General features: G+C 42.3%; 1 protein-coding gene across 1 annotated transcript; it reads right to left on the minus strand.

Moving 5' to 3' along the window:
- Window positions 1–527: 527 nt before the first annotated feature.
- On the minus strand, window positions 528–3,193 carry LOC139456712 (protein IWS1 homolog). Its single transcript, XM_071238387.1, has 3 exons — window positions 2,750–3,193; window positions 1,578–1,949; window positions 528–935 (listed from the first exon to the last, which is right to left on the minus strand). The coding sequence occupies exons 1-3, from the start codon at window positions 3,191–3,193 to the stop codon at window positions 528–530; spliced, it is 1,224 nt and encodes a 407-aa protein (XP_071094488.1).
- Window positions 3,194–26,529: the final 23,336 nt, after the last annotated feature.

The raw sequence follows: 26,529 nt of genomic DNA on the forward strand, positions 1-26,529 counted from the left end.
GAGTGCGGTCGAAACGAATTTTAGAAATCTGTTTCTTTATGAATTGCATCTCATATTTTATGTTCTTTAGTGACACGAGGGATGGTCCGTTGTTTTATTCTATTAGTTTATGTTCTTGACGGCTTTGATCATTTAACGATTTTCTGTCTCCGCGTATTACGAGTGTTTGTGCTGCTTATGAATAAAACATCATTTGATATATTAATATATGCATTGGAATTTAATAGCATAACGAAGGCAAAAAAACAATAGAAACATTAACCATGACCATCAGACACAGGTGTTTGTTGGTGGCTAAAAACGATAAACAAGAAAATGTTGCCCGATGATGATCTATTACATACTGGTAACATTGTTGTGTTTTGGTCGGTCAGTTTGCATTGTTTCGGCGACTGTTTTCAGCCTGGTAACGTTCAGATAACGTTTGTAATGCTTGGTCAAATCCAGTGTTCAAGTGTATACTTTCTATTGTCCCGGAGTTTGTACCCAGTCGGCCTTGTACCCAGTGCCATATATACCCATTGATTTTAATGAAGGTCAGGTTTCTCTCGATCAGTGCTGACAGTAGAGTGAAGGTCAGGTTTCTCTCGATCAGTGCTGACAGTAGAGTGAAGGTCGGGGTTCTTCAGATCAGTGCTGACAGTAAAGTGAAGGTCAGGTTTCTCCAGGTCAGTGCTGACAGTAGAGTGAAGGTCAGGTTTCTCCAGATCAGTGCTGACAGCGGAGTGAAGGTCAGGTTTCTGGAGATCAGTGCTGACAGTGGAGTGAAGGTCAGGTTTCTCTCGATCAGTGCTGACAGTGGAGTGAAGGTCAGGTTTCTCTCGATCAGTGCTTACAGTGGAGTGAAGGTCAGGTTTCTCGAGATCAATGCTGACAGTAGAGTGAAGGTCAGGTTTCTCTCGATCAGTGCTGACAGTGGAGTGAAGGTCAGGTTTCTAGAGATCAGTGCTGACAGTGGAGTGAAGGTCAGGTTTCTCTCGATCAGTGCTGACAGTAGAGTGAAGGTCAGGTTTCTCTCGATCAGTGCTGACAGTAGAGTGAAGGTCAGGTTTCTCCAGATCAGTGCTGACAGTAGAGTGAAGGTCAGGTTTCTCGAGATCAGTGCTGACAGTGGAGTGAAGGTAAGGTTTTTCCAGATCAGTGCTGACAGCAGAGTGAAGGTCAGGTTTCTAGAGATCAGTACTGACAGTAGAGTGAAGGTCAGGTTTCTCTCGATCAGTGCTGACAGTAGAGTGAAGGTCAGGTTTCTCTCGATCAGTGCTGACAGTAGAGTGAAGGTCAGGTTTCTCTCGATTAGTGCTGACAGTGGAGTGAAGGTCAGGTTTCTAGAGATCAGTGCTGACAGTAGAGTGAAGGTCAGGTTTCCCTCGATCAATGATGACAGTAGAGTGAAGGTCAGGTTTCTCTCGATCAGTGCTGACAGTGGAGTGAAGGTCAGGTTTCTCTCGATCAGTGCTGACAGCAGAGTGAAGGTCAGGTTTCTCGAGATCAATGCTGACAGTAGAGTGAAGGTCAGGTTTCTATAGATCAGTGCTGACAGTGTAGTGAAGGTCAGGTTTCTAGAGATCAGTGCTGACAGTAGAGTGAAGGTCAGGTTTCTCTCGATCAGTGCTGACAGTAGAGTGAAGGTCAGGTTTCTCTCGATCAGTGCTGACAGTAGAGTGAAGGTCAGGTTTCTCTCGATCAGTGCTGACAGTGGAGTGAAGGTCAGGTTTCTCTCGATCAGTGCTGACAACAGAGTGAAGGTCAGGTTTCTCGAGATCAATGCTGACAGTGGAGTGAAGGTCAGGTTTCTCTCGATCAGTGCTGACAGTGCAGTGAAGGTCAGGTTTCTCCAGATCAGTGCTGACAGTGGAGTGAAGGTCAGGTTTCTCCAGATCAGTGCTGACAGTGGAGTGAAGGTCAGGTTTCCAGAGATCAGTGCTGACAGTGGAGTGAAGGTCAGGTTTCTAGAGATCAGTGCATGACAGTGGAGTGAAGGTCAGGTTTCTCGAGACCAGTGCTGACAGTGCAGTGAAGGTGAGGTTTCTCCAGATCAGTGCTGACAGTGGAGTGAATGTCAGGTTTCTATAGATCAATGCTGACAGCAGAGTGAAGGTCAGGTTTCTCTCGATCAGTGCTGACAGTGGAGTGAAGGTCAGGTTTCTAGAGATCAGTGCTGACAGTGGAGTGAAGGTCAGGTTTCTAGAAATCAATGCTGACAGTGGAGTGAAGGTCAGGTTTCTCTCGATCAGTGCTGACAGTGGAGAGAAGATCAGGTTTCTCGAGATCAATGCTGACAGTGGAATGAAGGTCAGGTTTCTCCAGATCAGTGCTGACATTAGAGTGAAGGTCAGGTTTCTAGAGATCAGTGCTGACAGTGGAGTGAAGGTCAGGTTTCTAGAGATCAGTGCTGACAGTAGAGTGAAGGTCAGGTTTCTTTCGATCAGTGCTGACAGTGCAGAGAAGGTCAGGTTTCTCGAGATCAGTGCTGACAGTGGAGTGAACGTCAGGTTTCTAGAGATCAGTGCTGACAGTGGAGTGAAGGTCAGGTTTCTCCAGGTCTGTGCTGACAGTGGAGTGAAGGTCAGGTTTCTAGAGATCAGTGCTGACAGTGGAGTGAAGGTCAGGTTTCTCTCGATCAGTGCTGACAGTGGAGTGAAGGTCAGGTTTCTCTCGATCAGTGCTGACAGTGGAGTGAAGGTCAGGTTTCTAGAGATCAGTGCATGACAGTGGAGTGAAGGTCAGGTTTCTCGAGACCAGTGCTGACAGTGCAGTGAAGGTCAGGTTTCTCCAGATCAGTGCTGACAGTGGAGTGAAGGTCAGGTTTCTCCAGATCAGTGCTGACAGTAGAGGGAAGGTCAGGTTTCTCTCGATCAGTGCTGACAGTGGAGTGAAGGTCAGGTTTCTCTCGATCAGTGTTGACAGTGGAGTGAAGGTCAGGTTTCTCTCGATCAGTGCTGACAGTGGAGTGAAGGTCAGGTTTCTCTCGATCAGTGTTGACAGTGGAGTGAAGGTCAGGTTTCTCTCGATCAGTGCTGACAGTAGAGGGAAGGTCAGGGTTCTTCAGATCAGTGCTGACAGTAGAGTGAAGGTCAGGTTTCTCCAGATCACTGCTTACAGTAGACTGAATTTCAGGTTTCTCCAGATCAGTGCTGACAGTAGAGTGAAGGTCAGGTGTTTCCAGATCAGCGCTGACAGTGTAGGCTGCCATCCCTGTGGCAGTAGTACAATATGGCTGGAAGACCCACCTGTCACCACAGCTTCTAGCTTATACACCCAATCTCAAGTTAAAAAAGGTCCAAAGCCGCCAACGATGGCGTACATGTGATGTGGTAGGAGAACCCAAAATGTAGGACCAATCCTCCTGGTGATGATAGGACACGACAAGTGAACTATTCCATTGGAATGTGTTCTACTGGGGGCGGGGGTAGCCTAGCGTTTAAAATGTTCGCTCGTCACGACAAATGCCCGGATTCGATTCGTACAGCGCGTGAAGACAAAGTCTAGTGTCCCCCGTCCGATATTGCTGGAATATTGCTAAAAGCGGTGTAAAACCATACTCACTCATTCACTACTGTTCAGGTTCGCGTGGTGGTTGTCTTAATAACGTCATTTCTGTGAAATATGACTTCCATGCTTCTGCAAATGCCGAACCTGACGAGGTCGTACACACATCTTTCTTAGTCAGTGAACATCCCTCCCTTTTTTCTGGCAACTTACACGTTCACTGCGCCATCGGCCAAATTGCTTCGTGACGAGTATTATGAGTACCATCATTGAACAAAATCCTGGATCCGCCTCTGCAAACTGTTAATAATTCAGACAGATGTTTCGTAGTGTAATTCGTTATTTTTTAGCTCCTGGGTGATGGCTGTCCATGTTGAGGCCTTGAGGGGATAACGTTTTGTGTATACAAGGTCAGGGTCGTTTCCACGATTGCTGGACCACTCTCGTAGTCAGCATCCCTGTTCTTCGTGATGGAACATGTATTTTCTCTTATTACAAACTGTATTATCCTATGCAGGTGGATGTGTGATAGGACTATACGTGCCCAATGTTTCCAAATGGAATCACGACTCCGGGTAACCGAACATGCGGCAGTACTGTAGAAAATTACCTTACTTAATAAGGAGTGCTTTTTAGCACTATTCCAGAAATATCAATGCAGGGGGCACCTGAAGTGGGATTCACATATACCCATGTGGGGAATCGAACCCGGGTCTTCGGCGTGACAAGCGAAAGCTTTAACCACAAGGCTACCCGACCACCCCCTTACTTAATAATGATACCATGATAATAGTCACTATCTGGAGGATTGTGCTTACTTTTCTGTGAAGTTCACTGCCCGACCACATCTACTTGTAGGCTAGTCTGAGAACGTTTGACTGCCCCTCGTTTGCGTGTAGGAAGACACGACAGTGTGAATCGGGTGGTAAGGCTCGGTGACTTGGTTGATCGCGAGTTATTGTACACCGGCATAGTTCATAATGCGCGGTTATATATCATTAAGATGCCATATTCAGTTTTTATTGACCTGGACTTTTTCACATTTAGACAACTTTTATTTCTTCTAAGTGTAGCCCTCCCGGTGCTCCCGTTTGTATTTCATTGATTGATAAAATGTGAACGCACACAAGAAACAGTAATTGTTATTTGACGGACGTGAATTGCCCCACCCCACCCCCACCACACACACACACACACACACACACACACACACACACACTAAGATCATTAGTTACGTAACAACTAAATGACATACACAACCCTTCGGCCAAAACACACATATGAAATCCGAAGTATATTCTGTTCCTTGTCACTGGTGTGTTGCGAATGCATATTCTTTTGTTGCAGTGTTTTTAATTAAGGTATATCTAAGACAAATGCTGATTATGAAATATTAATGTAAGACTGACCCGTTGAAGCGGCTGTGTGGAAGGCATATCACGTTTCTCTTGACAGTTTTAACCACGTAATGACCATTCTGTGATCACATCCGCTGCTCTGGCCTGTTAATTTCAGCATGATATTTTTATATGATCGTATCTGTATGAACATCAAGTATTCATATTTCACACTAATAAAATATTCTTGACCACGAATCGATAGATTTTGTTGCAATGATTCATTCTAAATAAAATTACTCAGTGAGCATTTACACTTGTTTAATTTTATTTTGTTAACAAATATTAAACAAACATTGGCATAACGTTTTTTGAAGAACCGCGGATATGTTTGAACAGCAGTGATATATTATCTCCACTTTGTTTCCAGGGTCACAGAAGTTGGAATATTTCACATCTGAGGTCGATCGTGCTATTGATAACAGCCATCTTGAAATCTCCACCAAGCTGGTCCGTGCATGACGTTTGGAGGGTTGTCCACTTGGCACATGTATGCGAGCAGTGTGTTTCCCCGAGTCACGTCTGGGAAAGTTCAACATCGCCCCACAGGAAGCCAAGATTAAACCTACACGAGATTTTGACAAGCGAACCCGTATCTCAGAATCCTATTACTACGAGAAGGGTGTTATCCTCTCATGTTTAATATTCCTGGCTCTAGCTGTCTCGTTTCAACAAAGTCGCCATCATTCAAACGATAAAGTATGCCTGAATTATAGCATTTGCGCCCATCTGAAATATGTATTCATAACCTCATGTCAATTGCCTTTGTTTCGTATTCGTAATCGCCTTTCAGTGGCGCTTGTTTCGAATTAATGATCTGATATCTCGGTGCTTTGTAATCTCCATTTTTTAGCGATGATTTCGTATGCATTCATTGATAAACGTAATTACCGATATCATTTATTGGTACATCACGAGTGTCACTGAACGCCACTATCACGCGATCCTCGTACGAAATACGGCTCTAAAATATACATTAAACATAACGCAAAACCCCGTGCAGACGAGGTCATGCGTGATTTGACGTCACCGGGTTATGATTATTAAGTTAAGTCATGTGTTTTATCCAAGATGGATAGACGTAGGGGTACAAAGAATACTGAGATGGGGGATGATATAAGAGAACTATCTGTCTTTTTATACAATTATTTGAAAATTACTCCAAGGGCAGAATTTGAGAAAACTATACTTTCTGTGGCTGCAATTGATTTGGCAGCAATACTTCAGCTATTCCTGCACACTGGTGCAATAACCTCACACAGCCTTTTTAAATGATGCATCCCCTTCTCCGTGTAGGATAAACAAGCACAGATACAGTTTTGGGAAAGGAGGACTAAATTAGACTAACATTTTGCTTTTGTATGCATTTCAAGATAAAAAAAAATCATAAAATAAATATATTCCATGGTCACGGTGCAGGACTAAGGTAATTTGGCAATCCGCTTTTATCAATCGTGTAATTTTCTTAGGGATATATCACTACATGAATAATTATTTCTATGCGTTTAGTTTTAGTACACCGGACCAGCTATAATTTACATTATTTATTTGTTTGCTGTTGAACGCCGCACTCAGCAGTATTCCAGATTTATAATAGCTGTCTGTAAATATACTACTCAAAAGAAGTTAAGGATCACCTGATTCTTTTATATTACTATAGTTAATCTCTCATGTCATGACAGATTAACTTTACAATTATGAAAGAATCGGGTGATCCTTAACTTCTTTTGAGTAGTATAATTGAGCCTGGACTAGACAACTCAGTGATTGATATTATGAGTGAATATCCACGCTGTCGGTGTAAGATGACACGCTATTAAGTCACCGAGCCTGACCACCCAATCCATTAGTCGGTTCTTGTGACCAGGATAGGTTCCAACAGCTGTAACCCAGCAACCCAATACATGTCCGAATATATAAATGTTTAGTATGCTTCAAAAAGAGGGTGGCGCACTCATAAAACCTCTGAACCCGCGTATGTAAGTTCCTAGATCTGTGAATATGGTTCATTTGATGAGGGCACACTTGGCCCAGTCTTCTAAAGCACCGCAATTTGCTGTACAGAGTCGCATCCCTTGAGCACACAAGAAACCCGGTTGGCCCCGATTATGGTTGTAGAGGTTGTCAGCATCATTCCTTTGCTCGCGACCCTTGAAGATCCGGGGTAGAAAAGGTCTTCAGCAACCCATGATTGCCGTAACAGGCGACTAACGGGATCGGGTGGTCAGGCTCGCTGACTTGGTTGATGCATGTATCCCAATTGAGTGGATCGATGGTCATGATGTCAATCTCTGGATTGTCTGGCCCAGACTCGATTATTTACAGACCACCATCATGTATCTGGAATATTGCTGAGTGCGGCGTTAAACAAACAAACAAACAAACAAACAAACAAACAAACAAACAAACCTTTGCTCCCAGATTTCACCAAAGTGGTAAACGACTTCGGGCTTTCCTCCCACATTAAGCTGACTCGCCGCGAATACTACAATATTTTCCAAAGCGGCGTTAAACCCAAAATCACTCACTCAGTGACAATCAGGTGGTTACATTGGGTGATCTAGCTGGTGGTGCTTCACTGTACCCGGTTGGTGCTTCACCGTGCCCTAATGGTGTGGACCGGTTTGTCGAGGACGCCGTGTAGCTGAATGTTGCTGATAGCGGCATAAAACATCATTCACTCCCTTACACGAATGGTACAAGAACATATTTGTCTAAATAAGACACTTACTATTTCAGAATATCACATCTCCATTTTCTGTTTCTACCAGGTGAAATATACCACATCGTGACATAATCGCAGTCATGGCGTGGTCATACGTCCATTTCGCGCAAAGTAGGATCCGTGTTTGGTTAAAAGTAGGTGGAAACACACAACCCGTGAACCTGTGTTGACAACTTTGTTGTCTTGTTCGCCCCAAACTAACCCCCAACAAACCCTTACCTTGAGCTTACTTACAGCATGTATACGTTGATTTTGATTAGTCAAGGAGATGTTCGCTGTTAATCACGGTAGCATTCACTACTAAATGTTTAATTTTTCTTCCGCTTGTGCATTCTGCCCACGCATTAATTACTACCTCAACTCTGTTTTCAAAAGACATCAATATCTTGTAAAACCGCTTCCAATTTTATTAACAAGTTAACTTTGTCTTCTTGTGTACATGAACTCATCAAGGCGCAATGAATGAATTAGTAAAAACCAAAATGACGACCATCGTTTGACGGCATCTAGCCGGTTTGCGGCAATTGTGTGCTGACATGCGCACTAAAGATGATCAAAGGAGGCCATGTCGTGCAGTAATTGAGATTCTCAGTATAAATTGAATCCGGGGGAATTTCATTCTTTTTTGTGTGTATCGGCCTGATCGTGTGAAATGCAATCAAAGTTAGAGCCAGTTCCTTCCTGCACGGCCGAGAAACATTCACACAAGGAGTCGAAGATGATGGGTTGCAGCGGGACGTTGGGGTAGGGGGGTTGGGGTACAGGTACGGGGGACACATGTCGGTCTATGGGTATATTGGGGTTGGTTGTGATTGCAGTAAGAGGGTTTTAATGGTGGTAAGGCAATAAAATGAGAAAGAGGAACATCTTGCATTGTTCGGTGTGTCTATGTTTAGTCAGAAAAAAATGGGCGGGTTTAATGAATGGGTAGTGGTGTCTGATACGGTTTAAAGGAATGGGTAGTGCTGGTGACTGGTACGGTTTAAAGGAATGGGTAGTAGCGGCGTCTCTGACATGGTTAAGGAAAGGCGTCGTGGTGGTGTCTCTGACATGGTTTAAGGAAAGGCGTAGTGGTGGTGTCTCTGACATGGTTTAAGGAAAGGCGTAGTGGTGGTGTCTCTGACATGGTTACGGAAAGGCGTAGTGGTGATGTCTCTGACATGGTTTAAGGAAAGGCGTAGTGGGATGTCTCTGACATGGTTTAAGGAAAGGCGTAGTGGTGGTGTCTCTGACATGGTTTAAGGAAAGGCGTACTGGTGATGTCTCTGACATGGTTTAAGGAAAGGCGTAGTGGTGGTATCTCTGGTATGGTTTAAGGAAAGGCGTACTGGTGATGTCTCTGACATGGTTTAAGGAAAGGGGTAGTTGTGGTGTCTCTGACATGGTTTAAGGAAAGGGGTAGTGGTGGTGTCTCTGACATGGTTAAGGAAAGGCGTCGTGGTGGTGTCTCTGACATGGTTTAAGGAAAGGGGTAGTTGTGGTGTCTCTGACATGGTTTAAGGAAAGGGGTAGTTGTGGTGTCTCTGACATTGTTTAAGGAAAGGGTTAGTGGTGATGTCTCTGACATGGTTTAAGGAAAGGCGTAGTGGTGGTGTCTCTGACATGGTTTAAGGAAAGGCGTAGTGGTGGTGTCTCTGACATTGTTTAAGGAAAGGGGTAGTGGTGATGCCTCTGACATGGTTTAAGGAAAGGCGTAGTGGTGGTGTCTCTGACATGGTTTAAGGAAAGGCGTAGTGGTGGTGTCTCTGACATTGTTTAAGGAAAGGGGTAGTTGTGGTGTCTCTGACATGGTTTAAGGAAAGGGGTAGTGGTGGTGTCTCTGACATGGTTTAAGGAAAGGCGTAGTGGTAGTGTCTCTGACATGGTTTAAGGAAAGGCGTACTGGTGATGTCTCTGACATGGTTTAAGTAAAGGCGTACTGGTGGTGTCTCTGGCATGGTTTAAGGAAAGGCGTAGTGGTGGTGTCTCTGACATGGTTTAAGGAAAGGCGTAGTGGTGATGTCTCTGGCATGGTTTAAGGAAAGGCGTAGTGGTGGTGTGTCTGACATGGTTCAAGGAAAGGCGTAGTGGTGATGTCTCTGACATGGTTTAAGGAAAGGCGTAGTGGTGGTGTCTCTGACATGGTTTAAGGAAAGGGGTAGTTGTGGTGTCTTTGACATTGTTTAAGGAAAGGGGTAGTGGTGATGTCTTTGACATGGTTTAAGGAAAGGCGTAGTGGGATGTCTCTGACATGGTTTAAGGAAAGGCGTAGTGGTGGTGTCTCTGACATGGTTTAAGGAAAGGCATAGTGGTGGTGTCTCTGACATGGTTTAAGGAAAGGTGTAGTGGTGGTGTCTTTGACATGGTTTAAGGAAAGGCGTAGTGGTGGTGTCTCTGACATTGTTTAAGGAAAGGGGTAGTTGTGGTGTCTCTGACATGGTTTAAGGAAAGGGGTAGTGGTGATGTCTCTGACATGGTTTAAGGAAAGGCGTAGTGGTGGTGTCTCTGACATTGTTTAAGGAAAGGCGTAGTGGTGGTGTCTCTGACATGGTTTAAGGAAAGGCGTAGTGGTGGTGTCTCTGACATGGTTTAAGGAAAGGGGTAGTTGTGGTGTCTCTGACATGGTGTAAGGAAAGGGGTAGTGGTGATGTCTCTGACACTGTTTAAGGAAAGGCGTAGTGGGATGTCTCTGACATGCTTTAAGGAAAGGCGTAGTGGTGGTGTCTCTGACATGGTTTAAGGAAAGGCGTAGTGGTGGTGTCTCTGACATGGTTTAAGGAAAGGCGTAGTGGTGGTGTCTCTGACATGGTTTAAGGAAAGGCGTAGTGGTGGTGTCTCTGACATGGTTTAAGGAAAGGCGTAGTGGTGGTGTCTCTGACATGGTTAAGGAAAGGCGTAGTGGTGATGTCTGTGATAGGGTTTAAGAGAGGGACAGGGTTAGCGTCTCTGACATGGTTTAAGGAAAGGCGTAGTGGTGGTGTCTCTGACATGGTTTAAGGAAAGGCGTAGTGGTGGTGTCTCTGACATTGTTTAAGGAAAGGCGTAGTGGTGGTGTCTCTGACATGGTTAAGGAAAGGCGTAGTGGTGGTGTCTCTGACATGGTTTAAGGAAAGGTGTAATGGTGGTGTCTCTGGCATGGTTTAAGGAAAGGGTTAGTTGTGGTGTATGTGACACGGTGAAGATGTCAAAGACTATTGTTCCAGTCTAAAGATATGACAAAGTCGACCCACATCGTCAGTAATGTGAAAACCAACACACTAAGTGAAACCTTTTATCTGTATCGACAAAGAAGTGCTTGAAACGAGTAATATTTTCCGTTGCAGTTATAATATTTTCCGGTGCACGACAAACCTGTCTCAGGAGATCACATATTGATATCCGTGTCATAGTCTGATTGACCTTAAATTCTATATAACTACTACATAACCATGAAGAGTCGGTGTAACTCGTCCCGCGGATCCCACGGGCATAAACTTTGACAGACTAAACACTGAATAATGATATCAGACTATTCCTGTGGCTAATATTCCCGAACGTTGTTCAGAGCACACCAAACAGACAGAGGAGCCCTGGAAAACGGAATGCTCATGTGTGATGTTTCAAAGCCTTGTTTAGTAATGGAATCAACGACTAGGTCGACCAAGAGATGCGATGGGAGGGTTTGGCCGTTTCGAATACTGGCCTTTGGGAAATAAAACATAGATATCTGTTTCTACATTGCACGCTTATGGAGGAAAATGTATTCCGGATGTTTTGCCTGGTGGGACCCAGCCTATTTCATCTTTGCTTTATTCGCAATCCCAATTCAGCTGTGACACTTCATCTTAATTCGATATGCCAAACTGCGGCACTTCACAACACTACGCAGGGAGGACGTAATTTAGTTAATGGTTCGTCACGCCAAAAGTGAGCGAAACACTTGGCATTGGTGAAGCAGAGAGGCGAGAAAATACCACAAAACAAATTCTAGGGTTGGGCAGGGATAATTGAAAGGGCAACTGGGTCCACTCGATTATACAGTTGGAGATTGTACAGTTGGGTGCGTCTTGCAACTCAGTGATCGCATTATGACCAGTTCGTCCATTCCTGGAAGGGGTGTCATTTCATCCGAGGGAGCACTTTTATGCTTTTATCTAATTTCATCCCCGGAGATCAACATTCGTTGCCATTTCTTGTTCTATCATTTTAAGTATCCATCACATAGTCCTGAAGCTTTCATAGTCCTTGATCAAGGCCCTTTTGAAACGCTGCTTGGAGGTTTACGAAAAACGTTTAACTTCCGGGAGTAGTTATGAACCCACGTTATGTCAAATGCCGTTATTCAGAATTGGTAAATATACAATTATAACGATCTCAGCATTTCTGTCGTATTTTATGAGAACCTTTTATTGCTGTTTGGGACGAAATTGCAAGATCAAGCAAAGTTTTAAATGAAATGATGCCCTTTTTAGACCTTGTGTTCAAGGGCTGTTCGAACTAATCTGAATTACTTAAAATGTTCTATCAACTCTAAAGCTGACCCTTGATCTCAGAGATTGTTTCTATTCTGAAACAATAGAAACTTGTAGAATAACAATTAAAGAAAACAGTATACTGCCAAGCATAATGATATTAATGTGCAGGTACTCTATGGTCTGTTTTCCCACATGTTAAGGGTAACTCGGAACCAACAACTTTGAATTCTTAAACAGAAGATTTCCAGCACGTTGTGATGCGTGGGTGGGGAGGGGATGAAGAATCAGGCCGGTGCTGCACCAGTATCCGGATGTCAGTCGACACCTGGAACTTCCACTAACGAAAGGATGTACCCATACTCGGTCTCAGGAATACACGTAGTTATCTTCGATTTTTTTCCTGTTGTCACGTTGCCATTAATTATCAGTTTGCAAACATGTGTGGGAGGAAATTAGCAAAAAAGCCATCTTGATCATTAAGCATCAGTTGATGGCTACTGTTCTCCGGGTTAATGGGCAATGTGGCCAGAACCGCCCATCAATGCAACACATAGTCTGGCCTGGACATACCGGCGAGTTCAAATTGTCCCTCCCCACACACATACCCCCCACCCCCCAAGATGTGTTACTTAAAAAGGATTAAGTAGGACGGTTTAATGTAGGAAAATGTAGTGTGAAGGACATATAAAATATATAAATACACGGATAGTGTGGGGATGGATGCTAATGGTTTGGTCTTTTATTGGACTACGGGGCAGTTGTTGTGAAAGATGCACATTTGCTTTTTGCGTGAATGATGAGTGAGTTTCGGTTGTACTTAATTTGGTGTCAGTGTGAGTGTCGGTTGTACTGGATTTGGTTTCAGTGTGAGTGTCGGTTGTACTGGATTTGGTGTCAGTGTGAGTGTCGGTTGTACTGGATTTGGTTTCAGTGTGAGTGTCGGTTGTACTGGATTTGGTGTCAGTGTGAGTGTCGGTTGTACTGGATTTTGGTGTCAGTGTGAGTGTCGGTTGTACTGGATTTGGCGCCAGTGTGAGTGTCGGTTGTACTGGATTTGGTTTCAGTGTGAGTGTCGGTTGTACTGGATTTGGTGCCAGTGTGAGTGTCGGTTTTACTGGATTTTGGTGTCAGTGTGAGTGTCGATTGTACTGGAGTTTGGTGTCACTTTGAGTGTCGGTTGTGAGTGCCCGTGGTCCTGGTTTCGGTGTTGTAGGTTAAATTAACTGTATAAGTGGTCTTGATGTTTTTAGCATTGGTTTTGAGGTAAAATGTCACTTTAAGATAACGGGGTGGTGGTGTAAGGAGTGTTGGTGCTAGTGTTAACGGTGTTAGTTGATAGTGGTTTTTGATGTTAGTGCTAGGAGTGCTAAGTTTGATGTTAGTGTCGGTGGTGGTATTTTTTGTGTCACTGATCTGGATGCTGGTATTATCGTTGTCTCGCTGCACAGTTGTGCGGGGGATAACTAATACCGTAGTTATGACATGGTCGGGATCGTACAAAGGACTACGCTTTCAGCAGAGATGTCCTATGATTATGGATTTGTTTGTCTCGTATATTTATCGTATGAGTCAAATAAGACGTTCATAGTTGTAACTCAAGTACTGAAGGTGAAACAAGTCTGCGTGTTTGCAGACACATTATGTATCTGTCACTGACATACTCTGCTGTGGGAATAATACCCTGCATTATATATAATGGCACCACTGATGTCTGGGATACATGATGCAGATTAGGTAAATATACAGTTAAACATTTCCACAACTAGCGAATGGTCGACTAATAAATAAAAGCGACAAAACCCTTTCCATATTCATAAGAAATCCCTGCCAAAAGCAGTCGATTGTACGATTCCGTCTACATCATGAGCTTGTGTTTATAAATCACTGTCAAATAGTGATGATACCGGGTGCGCACGAAAAGTTGGCATATCCTGCCCCACCGGTGACGCCCGTCACAAACACATGCAAAGGCAATTCATTTGATCGCCTAAAAAGTACGGGAACACACGGTACAAGTCAAAGTAGGGAATTGTATAGGGCATAATTCTTGACATGATCTTGCTGAAAGTGATATTATAATATACTTCACCCGTGGGTAAACTTAGACTAACATTTAGTCTCTGAAATCTTATATTACACACTATCCTTCTTGACTGTAAGGGGGCATGGGTGGCCCAGTCGTCTAAGGCGCCGCTATTCGCTGTGCAGAGTTGCGTCCCTTGGGCACGCCAGAAACCTATGATTGTGGGTTCGAATCCCGGTTCGCCCCGATTATGTTTCTAGGTTTGTCAGCACCATACCCGTGCTCCTTGTTGGTTTCACCTAAGTGGTAAAACGTCTGAGACCTGCATCATTTCGGGCTTTCCTCCCACATTAAGCTGACACGCCGCGATATAACTGGAATAATGTTAAAAGCGGCGTTAAACCTAACTCACTCACTCTTGACTCTAAAAATAAAAGAATTCCCGATGCTGAGTGGAATAGAGCTAGCCTGAGCTGGCTAGACTTGCTTTTGTATGCATTTCTAGATTATTTCTTTCTCATAAAAAAAAAAAAAAATATTCCACGGTCATGGTGCAGAACTAGGGTAAACTGAACAGGCTCCGTTCCTTAATATCTTCAGGAAGCACAGTCGATGTTTTGTTGAAAAATGATAAATAATCTATTTTGTTTGTCTTACGATTTTGTTTTTTATTTTATTTTGAAAAGACATACTTCTGTACCATGTAGCAGTGGACACTAAATGTTACAATACAATGTATAATAATCTTATATGACAATGACATAACAATTAGGTCAATTCTTTAAAAGTTTATACGCCGAATATTCAGTTTATGTTCCTCATGTCGATACAATGTGTACTAGCATTCCATCTGTGTTCCCATCTCACTTGCACTGAGTGGTAAACGCCCATGGCCTGCACTACGTTGGGCTCTCCTCCCCTACATCAAGTGGTACAACTCAAATACTGTCCAAGCCACGTGACCGAAGGAATGCACACAGTGGTACCATTACACAATGGCGATATAGTTATATTGAATAGAAGTGACAATACTCTTCCCATATTCACAAGACATTTATACTAAGAGCATCGTCCATTGTACGACACCATAAGCACGTTTCCCATCGGCGGCACCATCACATACACATGCAAAGCCAAGTCAATTGTTAACCTGAAAAGAACAAGAACATTTGTCAGATAGGCGATGACTTTTGAAAATTTTAAGTTGTAGTAATCTTTCTTATCATAGAGTCATGTGGATGCGTCCTTATGCTGAGCGACCGCCTCCGTGGTCTAGTGGCAGAGCGTCCGCCCGGAGAGCGGAAGGTCCGGGGTTCGATCCCCGACCGCGTCATACCAAAAGACGTTAAAAGATGGTACTTGTTGTTACCCTGTCTCGGCATTAAAGGGCTAACACAAGGACTGGCCGGCTCGGAGTCAGTATACTGTGTGTGAGTGGGGTATTCATGTTAAACTGCGGCATGGTATCTTAGTGAGCTAGCACTATAAATTGGCATCAGTCCGGACTAGTACAAGCAGCCACACAAACACACACACATACATGCGCGTCGCTATATAAGTGCAATAATCTTGGACGCGACGTTAAACCCCATTTCACCTCACCTCACCTTCGTTATCGAAACATGCTGAGAAAAACTCTCAGTCTTAATATATGAGCATGGCAAAAGTATAATATATATTGTAGAGAATCTGCAGTAAGATGGATTCGTCATCCCAGCAACATTTTCGTGTTCTCTGAGAGACAATACTTAATTGTTGTCTTTTCTTAACCTGCGACTATAAATTCTTCACCTATGATTGTCATATTTATCAATCTATTCGCGACATAAAAAAGCATCACAAATCAAATGAGATTCATCAAACATAGGAAGCTAACGAGAATTGGGGTCTTAGAGCATTACCACGTTGTCAACGCTGCGGTCCGACGCCGTGCCGTCGTGGTGCCGTTGTATGAATAACACATCACACAAGACAGCATACTATGCATGCTAAACAACGCCGAGAGTCCCTGGGCTCTTCACATATGTCAACCGCAATCTTATATGGCGAAGGTTAAACCCACATACAATAAGCATGTTTGGGAACGATGCTGTTTCCCTATCAGAGGCATCAGACTCGGGGAGAGCGTGCCTTCCTGACGTCTTTGAGATGTCGTTCTTAATAACGGCCATACTTCTCTGTGACCAGAGCCATTGGAGGTACAGGGCCGAGTCAGGGAGCGGTCAAACAGGGATAATAAATGGTCCCTACCCTCAACGGAGGATGTTAGTGTGAAATACGGCTTTGATGTATGGGATCTACGGCTGTTGGATGATTACAGATGTAAATTGAGGTATTGATATGACAGAATGATGCTGACTGACTTTGGCACCAATCGATGACCATGTCCAGTTGGGAATAGAATCAAAATTGACGAGCTGGACCACGCCCTGGTACAGATGGTCCGTCTGATGCCCGGTCCTTCCTGGACGTGATCCCATGATGGTCATTGCATTGACCAGCCCGCACCAATTACTTTGTTGACCATCATTGAGTGGCCTTCCATTGTATTCCAATACACAAAGGAACCTTTGCAATCACCCCCTCCCCTCGTCCCCACCCCCCACCGTCTTTGACATGTCTTAAGTGGCTGATTGGATGCTACTAATCAAAGCTGTCATTCCTAAACGTGGGACAATAACGTTACAAAGTGTCCACTAATTAAATCTCCCACTGACCACTGTCCGATCTGGTTATAACCCCTCATCCCTTCTGTGAGTCATTATTTCAATTAGTAGATGTTTACGTGGTGTTGTTTCATTCAATAGATCAAACTTCTTCAAGACAACCGATAACCGAACCATGACAAACTCGCAATACTAGGAATAGAGATGTTGACGGTTTTTGCCATTTTCCTAATATACCAAATTATGACAAACACTCAATACTGAATATACATTTTTGGGGACTATTTTTGCTATTACCATAACATGCCCAGTGAGTTAAGAAGTCGTGGCATAGTAATAGGACGTATCGGTATTATGAACTTTTGAGTCGTATTTATAAAAGAAAATATCAATTTCTTACTTCCATATCAGGCCATACGCCGAATAGAAAACCCATCTCAAATCAAAAGTAACATTTATATCTTTTATATATTGATATTCATATGATATGTATGCATAAAAAGAACTTTCAGACACAGCCTCTTTTCCCTGACTGTTTGCTCTGTCATTGCTGATTGAGCTTCGCCATTTTCAGTGAGCATCTGGATGGGGCGATGGGGGTAGTTGATAAGACCGGGTTCGATTCTCTACAGGGGAGCAATGTGTGAAGCCCATTCTGGGTGTGTTGGGGCCACAGATGGCCTATTCGCTAAAGACTTGTGTCCATATCGCAGGATTTATAGTGAAGGAGAACCATAAGTAGCATCTCCACGTAGTCTGTCATACAGACCATAATACAAATACATCCAATACAGCCAATATAGACATGGAAGTCTATACTGTTTGGCATCTAGATTACTGCAGCATCAGTATCTGAAAATGAAGAAAGTTTCTGGGCTCCTTTTTATTATATTTTATTAATATAATTTAAAAGACATGTTTATTTCAGAGACCAGGTGTTAGTCTACATCTCCACCATATACATATATACTTACCTTGAGCAGTGGAATCATATATGTGTATGTGATAGCCAACATTCCTAGCTTAATATAGGGGATTCGGGGAGACATCGCATAAATATGTGCCCTGCAAGTACACGGTTTTACTTGAGGCACAACACGGTACGCACGTTTCCGTAGTCGTGATGTATGTGGTCACTGAAAGTAGGTGTGTTTCTGGACATAACCTTGACCCTATACACCATTACCAAGCATAATACAGCTCATGTTTGACCGGTTGCCTTTGTCAACTACGCAAGGAATGCTCTACAGTGGCGAGCAGAACTTTGGTAGAGTTATTTCCCTTTGATATGCTTCCGCAAACCATCTTCACAAGTTCATAAGGTTTATATTGTCAGTGTGAGATTTAATTAAGAAAAGCTTTTTAAATGTGTATAGGTATTATACTGTTTTGAGATATAAAAAGTAATGGAGATCTTGAACACAGAGCAGGAAACGGACATAAATATTACACGCTATTTCGTAATGTAAATGTACCAAATCCTCTGATGTTAATGTAATAAATAAGAATAATTATAAATATATATTTTTTTCTATACATGAGACATTACGATCTATAACATAAAAAGATGAGTATTCTTTTCATGAGAACGTACGTACCTGCTCTTATCTAAACACAATATGTTCACAAAGGCCTGCTAAGAACCCTGTTGAGCTTTGATGTGTTATCCCTGCAAGTATAGCTAAGATAGTTACTTGTCGGTATGACTAATGTCCCGCCAATTTGTTTGAATAAGCATTCCATCAAGCGATTCCAAGATTTCCCTAGTTAAGTCAATGAGTAGTGCTTTTCTACTTCAGAATAACAGTTTTAGATAGAAAAAAACGCCCAAAGAGATTAAACCTTAAGATAAAACGATCTAATTCGTATGACGTTTTTCAAAAGAACTTGGGGAGGTAATTTATATGTCGAATTGAAATAAATTACTATACGTCTTCATTATCTCTCCGTCAAATCGAGGAAAACGGTGAAGTAATTTATGGACTTCTATCGCGCAAATTGACGTGATTGGAGCTAATTGAAAACTCTAAAGCTCACACAGAGGATTATTGCCGCTGAAGTCCATGAAACAAACTCCTAGTCTCCGTCCCATCTTGGCCGCGGGCAGAAAAATGTTGAATATAAAAAATCGAATAATAAGCAGTTTCCGCAGGGATACCGTTCAGTGGTGCCTTCTTGTCATGAAAAAGTTTCGACGTACGCCAGCAGAGAAACATCTTCAGGCTGCGATTACTGTCCTGGCACAACTTGTTCTTCTCGCTGAATATGTAGGGAAACATTACATTGATCCGAAAACATAGGAGAGCTCACAAAACCAGAGATACAGAACGGTCGGTTTAAGGAGGGTAGCGGTTTAGAGAGAGTTTGATATTAACGCTGGAACTTGAGTGTTTTTTTATAGATAATCTCGGATTAGAAAGATGCGGGGGGGACCACTCATGTGATGAATCGAACTCAGTTTTGGACATAACGTGCGGTCTCCGACCACTAGCCGATATGCGTTAAGTATTTTAGAGATCAGTGAACACACGCTGATGCCGTTTCCATGGTGTAGTGGATAGAGCGCCTGCCCTGAGATCAGAAGCTCGGTTGTTCGATCCTTGGCTTCGTCATTCCAAAAAGACGTTAAAAGATGTCACTTGGTGTTACCCTGCCGACAGGGACTGACCGACTTTGAATCACGTTCCAGAGAATCACTACCCATGTCAAACTGCCGCAGGTTGGTCAGTGAACTACCCCAGCCATCCTTTAACACACGTGCGTGCACATCGTTATATAGTAAAGTGAAATAATCTTGAACCTGACGTTAAACCCCATTGCCCCCTTCTCTCCTCAGTACTCACAACAGAGATACTATTTTGCCAGACACATATGCAAGTTTCAAGCAACGAGGAATCAATGCGCCATAGCCTGTCCAAATGTGTTTACCGTGTCCCATGTCTTGGTAGCAATCTAATCGCACAAACAGCAGTTTTGTTACTGTGAAGCTACACATATATTTTTTCCCGTCGATCTGTTTGTCATATTCCCGGTAAAGTTAATTGTTTTCAAAGTTATATCAGTACATTATTACTAATATTTTATAATTCGTCATCAATTTTTCATTACGTTACAGAAGATTTCTTGTGACGTCATTCTTCTACATTGTCTTATAATAAGGACCATGGAAAATATATTGGTATTTACAAACTTGATTCCCTCCGAACAGATAATACGCTATCTGATAAAACAGATCATTTTTCGCTGCTCGTACATTTTGTTTAAGCCTTTACAGTTTCGGCGTTGATGTATTACAAGGCAGTCACAATCAGAGTACAAAGCATTCAACGGATCTTTAAAAAAAATGAAATAAATGGCCAATATATAAACTTTGTAAAGGGTAGTTAGCTGTTGAGGCACTAGATTGAAACTCTCAATCGTGTTAACGATCGTTGGCACGTAATTTGCATCCAAACTAAGGTGACATAGATAACCTGCTCGCGCTCGGAGCGAAACATGATCGGAACACCTCATCTCAAGGCCATTGTGTTCAAGCCATATAAGGGATGGAAGCACAGAAAACGAGGTATTTGTGAGACATTTATTATCGTATTTCGGATTTCGAATTTTCTTTACATTTTACCCTTCTTCGGGCTTCATATTGGGGGCGTGATAAACCCGGCAGGATTCGCAGATGACGACGAGGCGAGGGAAACAATTGTAACGACAACCACTGAAAACATGTACGACACTAACATTTGCAACAAAAAGCTCTAAAGTGTAGATTGTATCAAATTATTTGAAAAAAGAATCGCAGATTATTTCAATGAGAAATCGATTCCATTCTTGCGTTTCGGACTCCCGAGACTTCTGAAAGTCTTCCAAGATGGGGCCAAACTTTCCGGTAGAGGCAATTGTAAAAACATCAATAATTTGTCGGTTCCGAGGACCGTCCTGCTTTGGCTCTGCGGAGCTTAACGTCTGACCTATTTAACATCCCTTGTCGAGTCCTGGGTCTGAAATCGGAGAAAAATGATGACGAATATGGGTAATTGCATCTCCCCTATACGCCTCTGAAGGCAATCTTTCTCCGTTTTTTCTTGCAGTGCGAACTGATGATAAGTCTTGACGCAAAATCGATAGAAATATTCTTAATAAGCCTAGCCGATCCATAATTCACATCAAATCTAATTTTTCTTTCACGTTTTCCTCCAAAGATACAATTTTCATCATCTAGAAAGGTTTTTATCTATTCCAATGCATGATCATAAATTTGGTGTCTCTTGCCACAAAAAACTATCCTGATCGTTTTCTGCGAATTCGCTGGAGCGTAAATCAAATTCTTTTCACGTGACGTTTTTTTAGGTCCAAATGATCACATGACCTGCCATTGATAACCTTAATAGATCGCCTGGATTGTTCCTATAGGAGAAGAGTGGCCTAGAATTCCTCGCGTACTCTAGTACCTTCTAATTTCAAATGCCGCAGCACTCTATCACGGGTCATATAATAGGCATTTTGGAAATGAAATGGTTTCGAAATTTGACAGTCTAAATTGAGGTTGTGATCCTAAATATATTCTTCTTCCGCTTCGGAAAGTCATTCCAGAATTTGATATCAACTGCCACGGTAGCGCGTGCAGCTGTCACTCATGTGCCGTGCTGATGTCTGATTTCATAAGCACCGATGTCATTACGGTGTACATATCAAACGATGGTAAGGGTGTTATTGTGACGCTTATATGCAAGCTGTCAGACAGTCACATCGGGATACACTTCATTTCTACCCCAGATCAGTCTACAAACCTCTTTTCGATGGATTGATCTTCTCTAGCATTTCCGAGTGATTGAGATGATAATATTACAACGTGTACGTTGAGATCTGGAATAAGACGAAGAAACCCCATTGGGTATTTCGCTGTAATACTGGCGTAAAAGTGACGCGATGCAAAGCACACATCTCCACGTCGAGTTAAGCAGTGTACCAGTCATCTCACCGTTGAGTTAAAACAGTACAACGCAATCTTCATGTCGAGTTGAACAGTACCTTTTTTGTACATGTCGAGTTAAACAGTACAACGTGCAAATAAATGTCGTGTTAAACATAACATATTTATACATGTCGAGTTAAACAGTAAAACCTCTTTCTACATGTCGAGTTAAACAGTACAACATGGATCTACACGCCGAGTTAAACAGTACAACGTAATCTACATATCGGGTTAACCAGTACAACATTGTTCTACATGTCGTGTTAAACAGAACACCCTTCTCGATGTCGAGTTAAACAGTACAACGTAATCTACATATCGAGTTAACCAGTATAACATATTTCTACATGTCGAGTTAAACAGTACAACGTGCAAATAGATGTCGTGTTAAACATATTAACATATTTATTCATGTCGAGTTAAACAGTACAACCTCTTTCTACATGTCGAGTTAAACAGTACAACATGGATCTACACGCCGAGTTAAACAGTACAACGTAATCTACATATCCTGGTTAACCAGTACAACATTGTTCTACATGTCGAGTTAAACAGAACACCCTTCTCGATGTCGAGTTAAACAGTACAACGTAATCTACATATCGAGTTAACCAGTACAACATATTTCTACATGTCGAGTTAGACAGTACAACATACATTTACCTGTCGAGTTCAACAGTTCAGCGTATTTTTACATGTCGAGTAAAGTCTTTGAACATGCCTCGACATGTCGAGTTAAGCACTGCAATATGCATCTACACGTAGAGTGAAGAGAGCGATCACCACAATGGTTAATGGTCTAGTAATATTATAACATACAGAAATGCATAGGAAATACGCAACGCTCTGAGATGCAAGTCAATACGGTAAAGACACCCAATGGGATCGAGACAGCAGACGCTTGTATCGGACACCACCGCTGACCACGCAGTAAGGTAGGGCTTCCTATTCCCCGGCTGTAGCGAAGTGCCGGTCAGTTGACCCGTGTCCACAGGGATGACCAGTGCAGGAAGTGGACAGGACAGGTCCAGCGCAGCTTGTAATTAGTTCTAAAGTGGCCGTTTACTCCGACTCAATCGCTCCTCGTGTCGAGGACACTAATTCAAATGACTAAAACTGGCCACTAGTGTCTCGGTATGGATGATTACACTCAATCTGCCGTTTATAGAAGGCCGATATTACAAGTGACATTTTCACTAATGGCAACCTTAGGGGCTTCAAGTTACATGTGAAATGAGTTTTATTGTTTCTGTTTTAATTCCTTACTGATTACCTCAAGTTATTAACGTGTTTTCTTTCTTTAAACTGTATATGACATGCACCCGTCCAACTTTGATACATATTTTATCTTAACCTCCCAACCTCACCTAACTAGTAACTGCTTCCGAAATCAGCCGATCCTTATTGTGAAACCCATACATCAGTGTTAGGAGTCAGTACCTTAGGTCCATGTGCCGAAAAAACCTTATAAGGGACTGGCCACATCGAAAGAGTGAGTGAGTGAGTGAATATGGTTTTACGCCGCTTTTAGCAATATTCCAGCAATATCACGGCGGGGGACACCAGAAATGGGCTTCACACAATGTACCCATGTCGGGAATCGAACCTGTGTCTTCGGCGTGACGAGTGAACGCTTTAACCACTAGGCTACCCGACCGCCCCACATCGAAAGAAGGGTGGTGAGGGCGAGAGATGAAAAAATAACACAGTTCTATTTTGTAAAAATAATATACATAATACATATATTTGAACATTATTTAAGGGCATGGTCATTTATTAAAGGGAGCGGCGGGGGTGGGCAGTTATGAAGAAATACATACATACATAAAGGCCAACCCATCGGCCTACAGTCCCTCACTACCACTAAACCTGGGAACCATTTTTTCTGTGTTTGTTTCTTTGGCTGTTGTTTAACAACGCACTCAGCAACATACGAGCCACGGAGTGCTGACCAGACAATCCGGGGGTTGATATCTTGATGAACAGCGTTCCAAGCCGACACGGTATGTCACCCAACCTGATCACCTAATCCATATATCCGCCTCTAACGACACGCACTGGTTAAATCGTGCAACGACAAGTCAATTGTTCACCTGAAAAAACAGGGGTACACAAGCTACACTGATGCGAGGTCACTGATGCGACACATTTTGCAATATTCTCCACATGTTAGACTTGCACAAGTCTTTACGTCAATAATTATTAGTTTAAATCATAATTTCTAGATGATATAAATAACAAGAACAAGTTGTTTCTCTAATATTTGTTCCTTAGTACTGTTCGCGTATCTTGACTTGCCTATTATAAGGATAGAATTTCTACACATCCATGGACTTATCTTTCAGTAGAGCCTTGGAGAAAGGCTATCCACATGTCTACCATAAAAATAATTTTAAAGCTTTATTAAGACCTTGAATGTTGTAAGCCTGACCACTGGTCACCACCGGACACCTATTTCACCAGTATTCAATGGGGATGGAAATGCACACGGGCGACCTGGTGTTCTTACTTCATCATACGCTCTGTGTCATGCGCACACACAGTACAACGGGCGTCGGTTGCATGGATGTTAGTCATTTTATCATCCAAAACTGGCACCCACAGGAGATATCGCTTGGATTAGATCAAGCGATATCTACACTGTAGATATCGCTGCAATGAAATTACATCACAAAGCTTTGCAGACCATTGTGACGTCACTGGTTACCATGACGTCACAATCAAATGACATCACTAATGGCTCTGCTACTGAAGCTGTTAGCAGTACTTTGTACACTGAAGCCACTGCTAACTACTGTCTACAAATTGAAAAAGTTGGAAGAATGATTTTGGATGATAAATATAATCTCACCCTCGTGTCTTTTGATATCAAATATATCAACACTCGTTGATAAAAGTGGCAAAAATCCTCGGCAAGCCTCGGAATTTGTTCCACTTTTATTAACTCGTGTTGATATATTTGATATCAAAAGACACTCGGGTGAGATTCTCTATATATACTGGAATTAGTTCTTAAGTAATTATATTTTATTTCAAATAAAATCTATCATTTTGAGATGACCAAATTCATAAAAGTTAATTAGTCATGCAAACACTATGAGGCTAAAGTAAAGATTCGTTTCCACAGCATCTCTGTTAAAAGGGTAGTGTTAACAGTATATTAGGTGTTCTTTCTTACATAACAGTATACAGCTTGGTCCCACGTCTTGACAACGTTTCCGAAAGACAAGAGCGTTACTTTAATACAGGAATGCGTTCAATTTCTCCGCGTCTGACACAAGACTTACAGCTCAATTCCTACGAGAACAATTTCGGCCCAGAACTGCGCGTCCCGGAAGGCGGAGCCTCTGGAATAATACAGTCCAGACTAATGGCATGCCAAATCATTTTTATCTTTCGAATAATTTCACATACTGGACATTTACGAGCTCTCGATAACGCCGGCAAATTCCTGAGACGGGTTTTACCAACTTGTTCATCAAACGTGTTTATTACTAAGACGTCAGGGAACAATGCTTCAACTAGACTGGGTTCGCATCTCACAGACCTGGCGTGGCATCATATCAGACCGGGAGTCCCTTGGACGTCACATCCGTCAGGCTGAACAGTTCTCCATTCATCCAAGAGTCAATAAATCTTACATACTCATCTCTTGCCAAATTAACACCTTTCCGGAGAATACTCTCATGAAACAAATAGGAGTCGGTCCTGATGTATCACATTGGCGTGATGCTCGCTGTAGGATAATGTTTTTTTTTTAAAAAAAAGAAAGATTACAGGTATTAATATAAAAAATAATGACTTTTATAGATAAAGCAAAAATAAATTTGTACGTACTCATCATACGATTTCATATAATCCATATGCTACTCATACGTTTCAACAAGATTTCTTGTACTCAAAATCATAAAAAAATAGGTTGATTGCACACTTCAGTCCGCCTAATGAGATACATTTCTCTTATCCGTTGTAAATTATATACGTCTGCCGAAAATAAGATAATAGGTATAACGTAATATGAATTATGATTTATATGTACGTGGGTGTGAGTGCCATTATTCTATTCACCTCTCGGTATACATGGTAAGGGCACAGTGTCACATGGCGCTCTGAGACGTCATGTATGAGTATTATGAACAACTGGTGGCTAAGGTTTTGTTATTTAGCGACTGGTTGAGTTTGTGATTGATCGAAATGAAAAGTGATATGTATATTCTCTCATCGGTCATGTGTGATTTGTGACAAAGTAACATGACGTCTGCATAATCAATTATACGTCTATGACACATGGCGCTCTGTAGGCTCAACTGGATGCGGAGACGGTAATGTGATGTCGGAGCTCAGGACATCCACCTGCATGCGGCTGGTTCAGTGGAGGTGAAAGCGGTGTGTCCTGTCAGGTGAATGTCAACTCATACTACCAATTAGTTTCAGATATATCTAAACAACAAAAAGTGTGTTTCAGATACTGACGAGTTAATCTTGCTCCACAGAGTTGCATATTCCTTTGTCAACGAATCATCATCATCATCATCATCATCATCATCATCATCATCATCATCATCATCAATAGCAGCAGCAGCAACAACAACAACACTACAACAATGATTATAGCAAGATTAAGGACTACTCAATAATAACACCAATACAACAACACATAATAATACTACTACTAATAATAATGATAATAATGACACCCTCACAAAAAGAATCATGTGAGACAATAGATCCCACCACCCTCGCTCTTCTCTCAATCGCTTATATTTACCAATTATGATGGGAGAGCGTGGTTTGATTAATGTGGAGGCTCTTCATGATAAAATTGTT

The sequence above is a fragment of the Haliotis cracherodii genome, unplaced genomic scaffold (genome assembly GCF_022045235.1).
Source record: "Haliotis cracherodii isolate W230 unplaced genomic scaffold, xgHalCrac1.p SCAF_1, whole genome shotgun sequence".
Lineage (NCBI taxonomy): Eukaryota > Metazoa > Mollusca > Gastropoda > Lepetellida > Haliotidae > Haliotis > Haliotis cracherodii.

Coding starts and splice junctions, on each gene's coding strand:
- LOC139456712 (XM_071238387.1), bottom strand. CDS start 3,193: ATGGCAGCCTACACTGTCAGCGCTGATCTGGAAACACCTGACCTTCAC. Junction 1,950..2,749: donor AACCTGACCTTCACTGCACT/GTCAGCACTGGT, acceptor ACTGATCTCTAG/AAACCTGACCTTCACTCCAC. Junction 936..1,577: donor AACCTGACCTTCACTCTACT/GTCAGCACTGAT, acceptor ACTGATCTCTAG/AAACCTGACCTTCACTCCAC.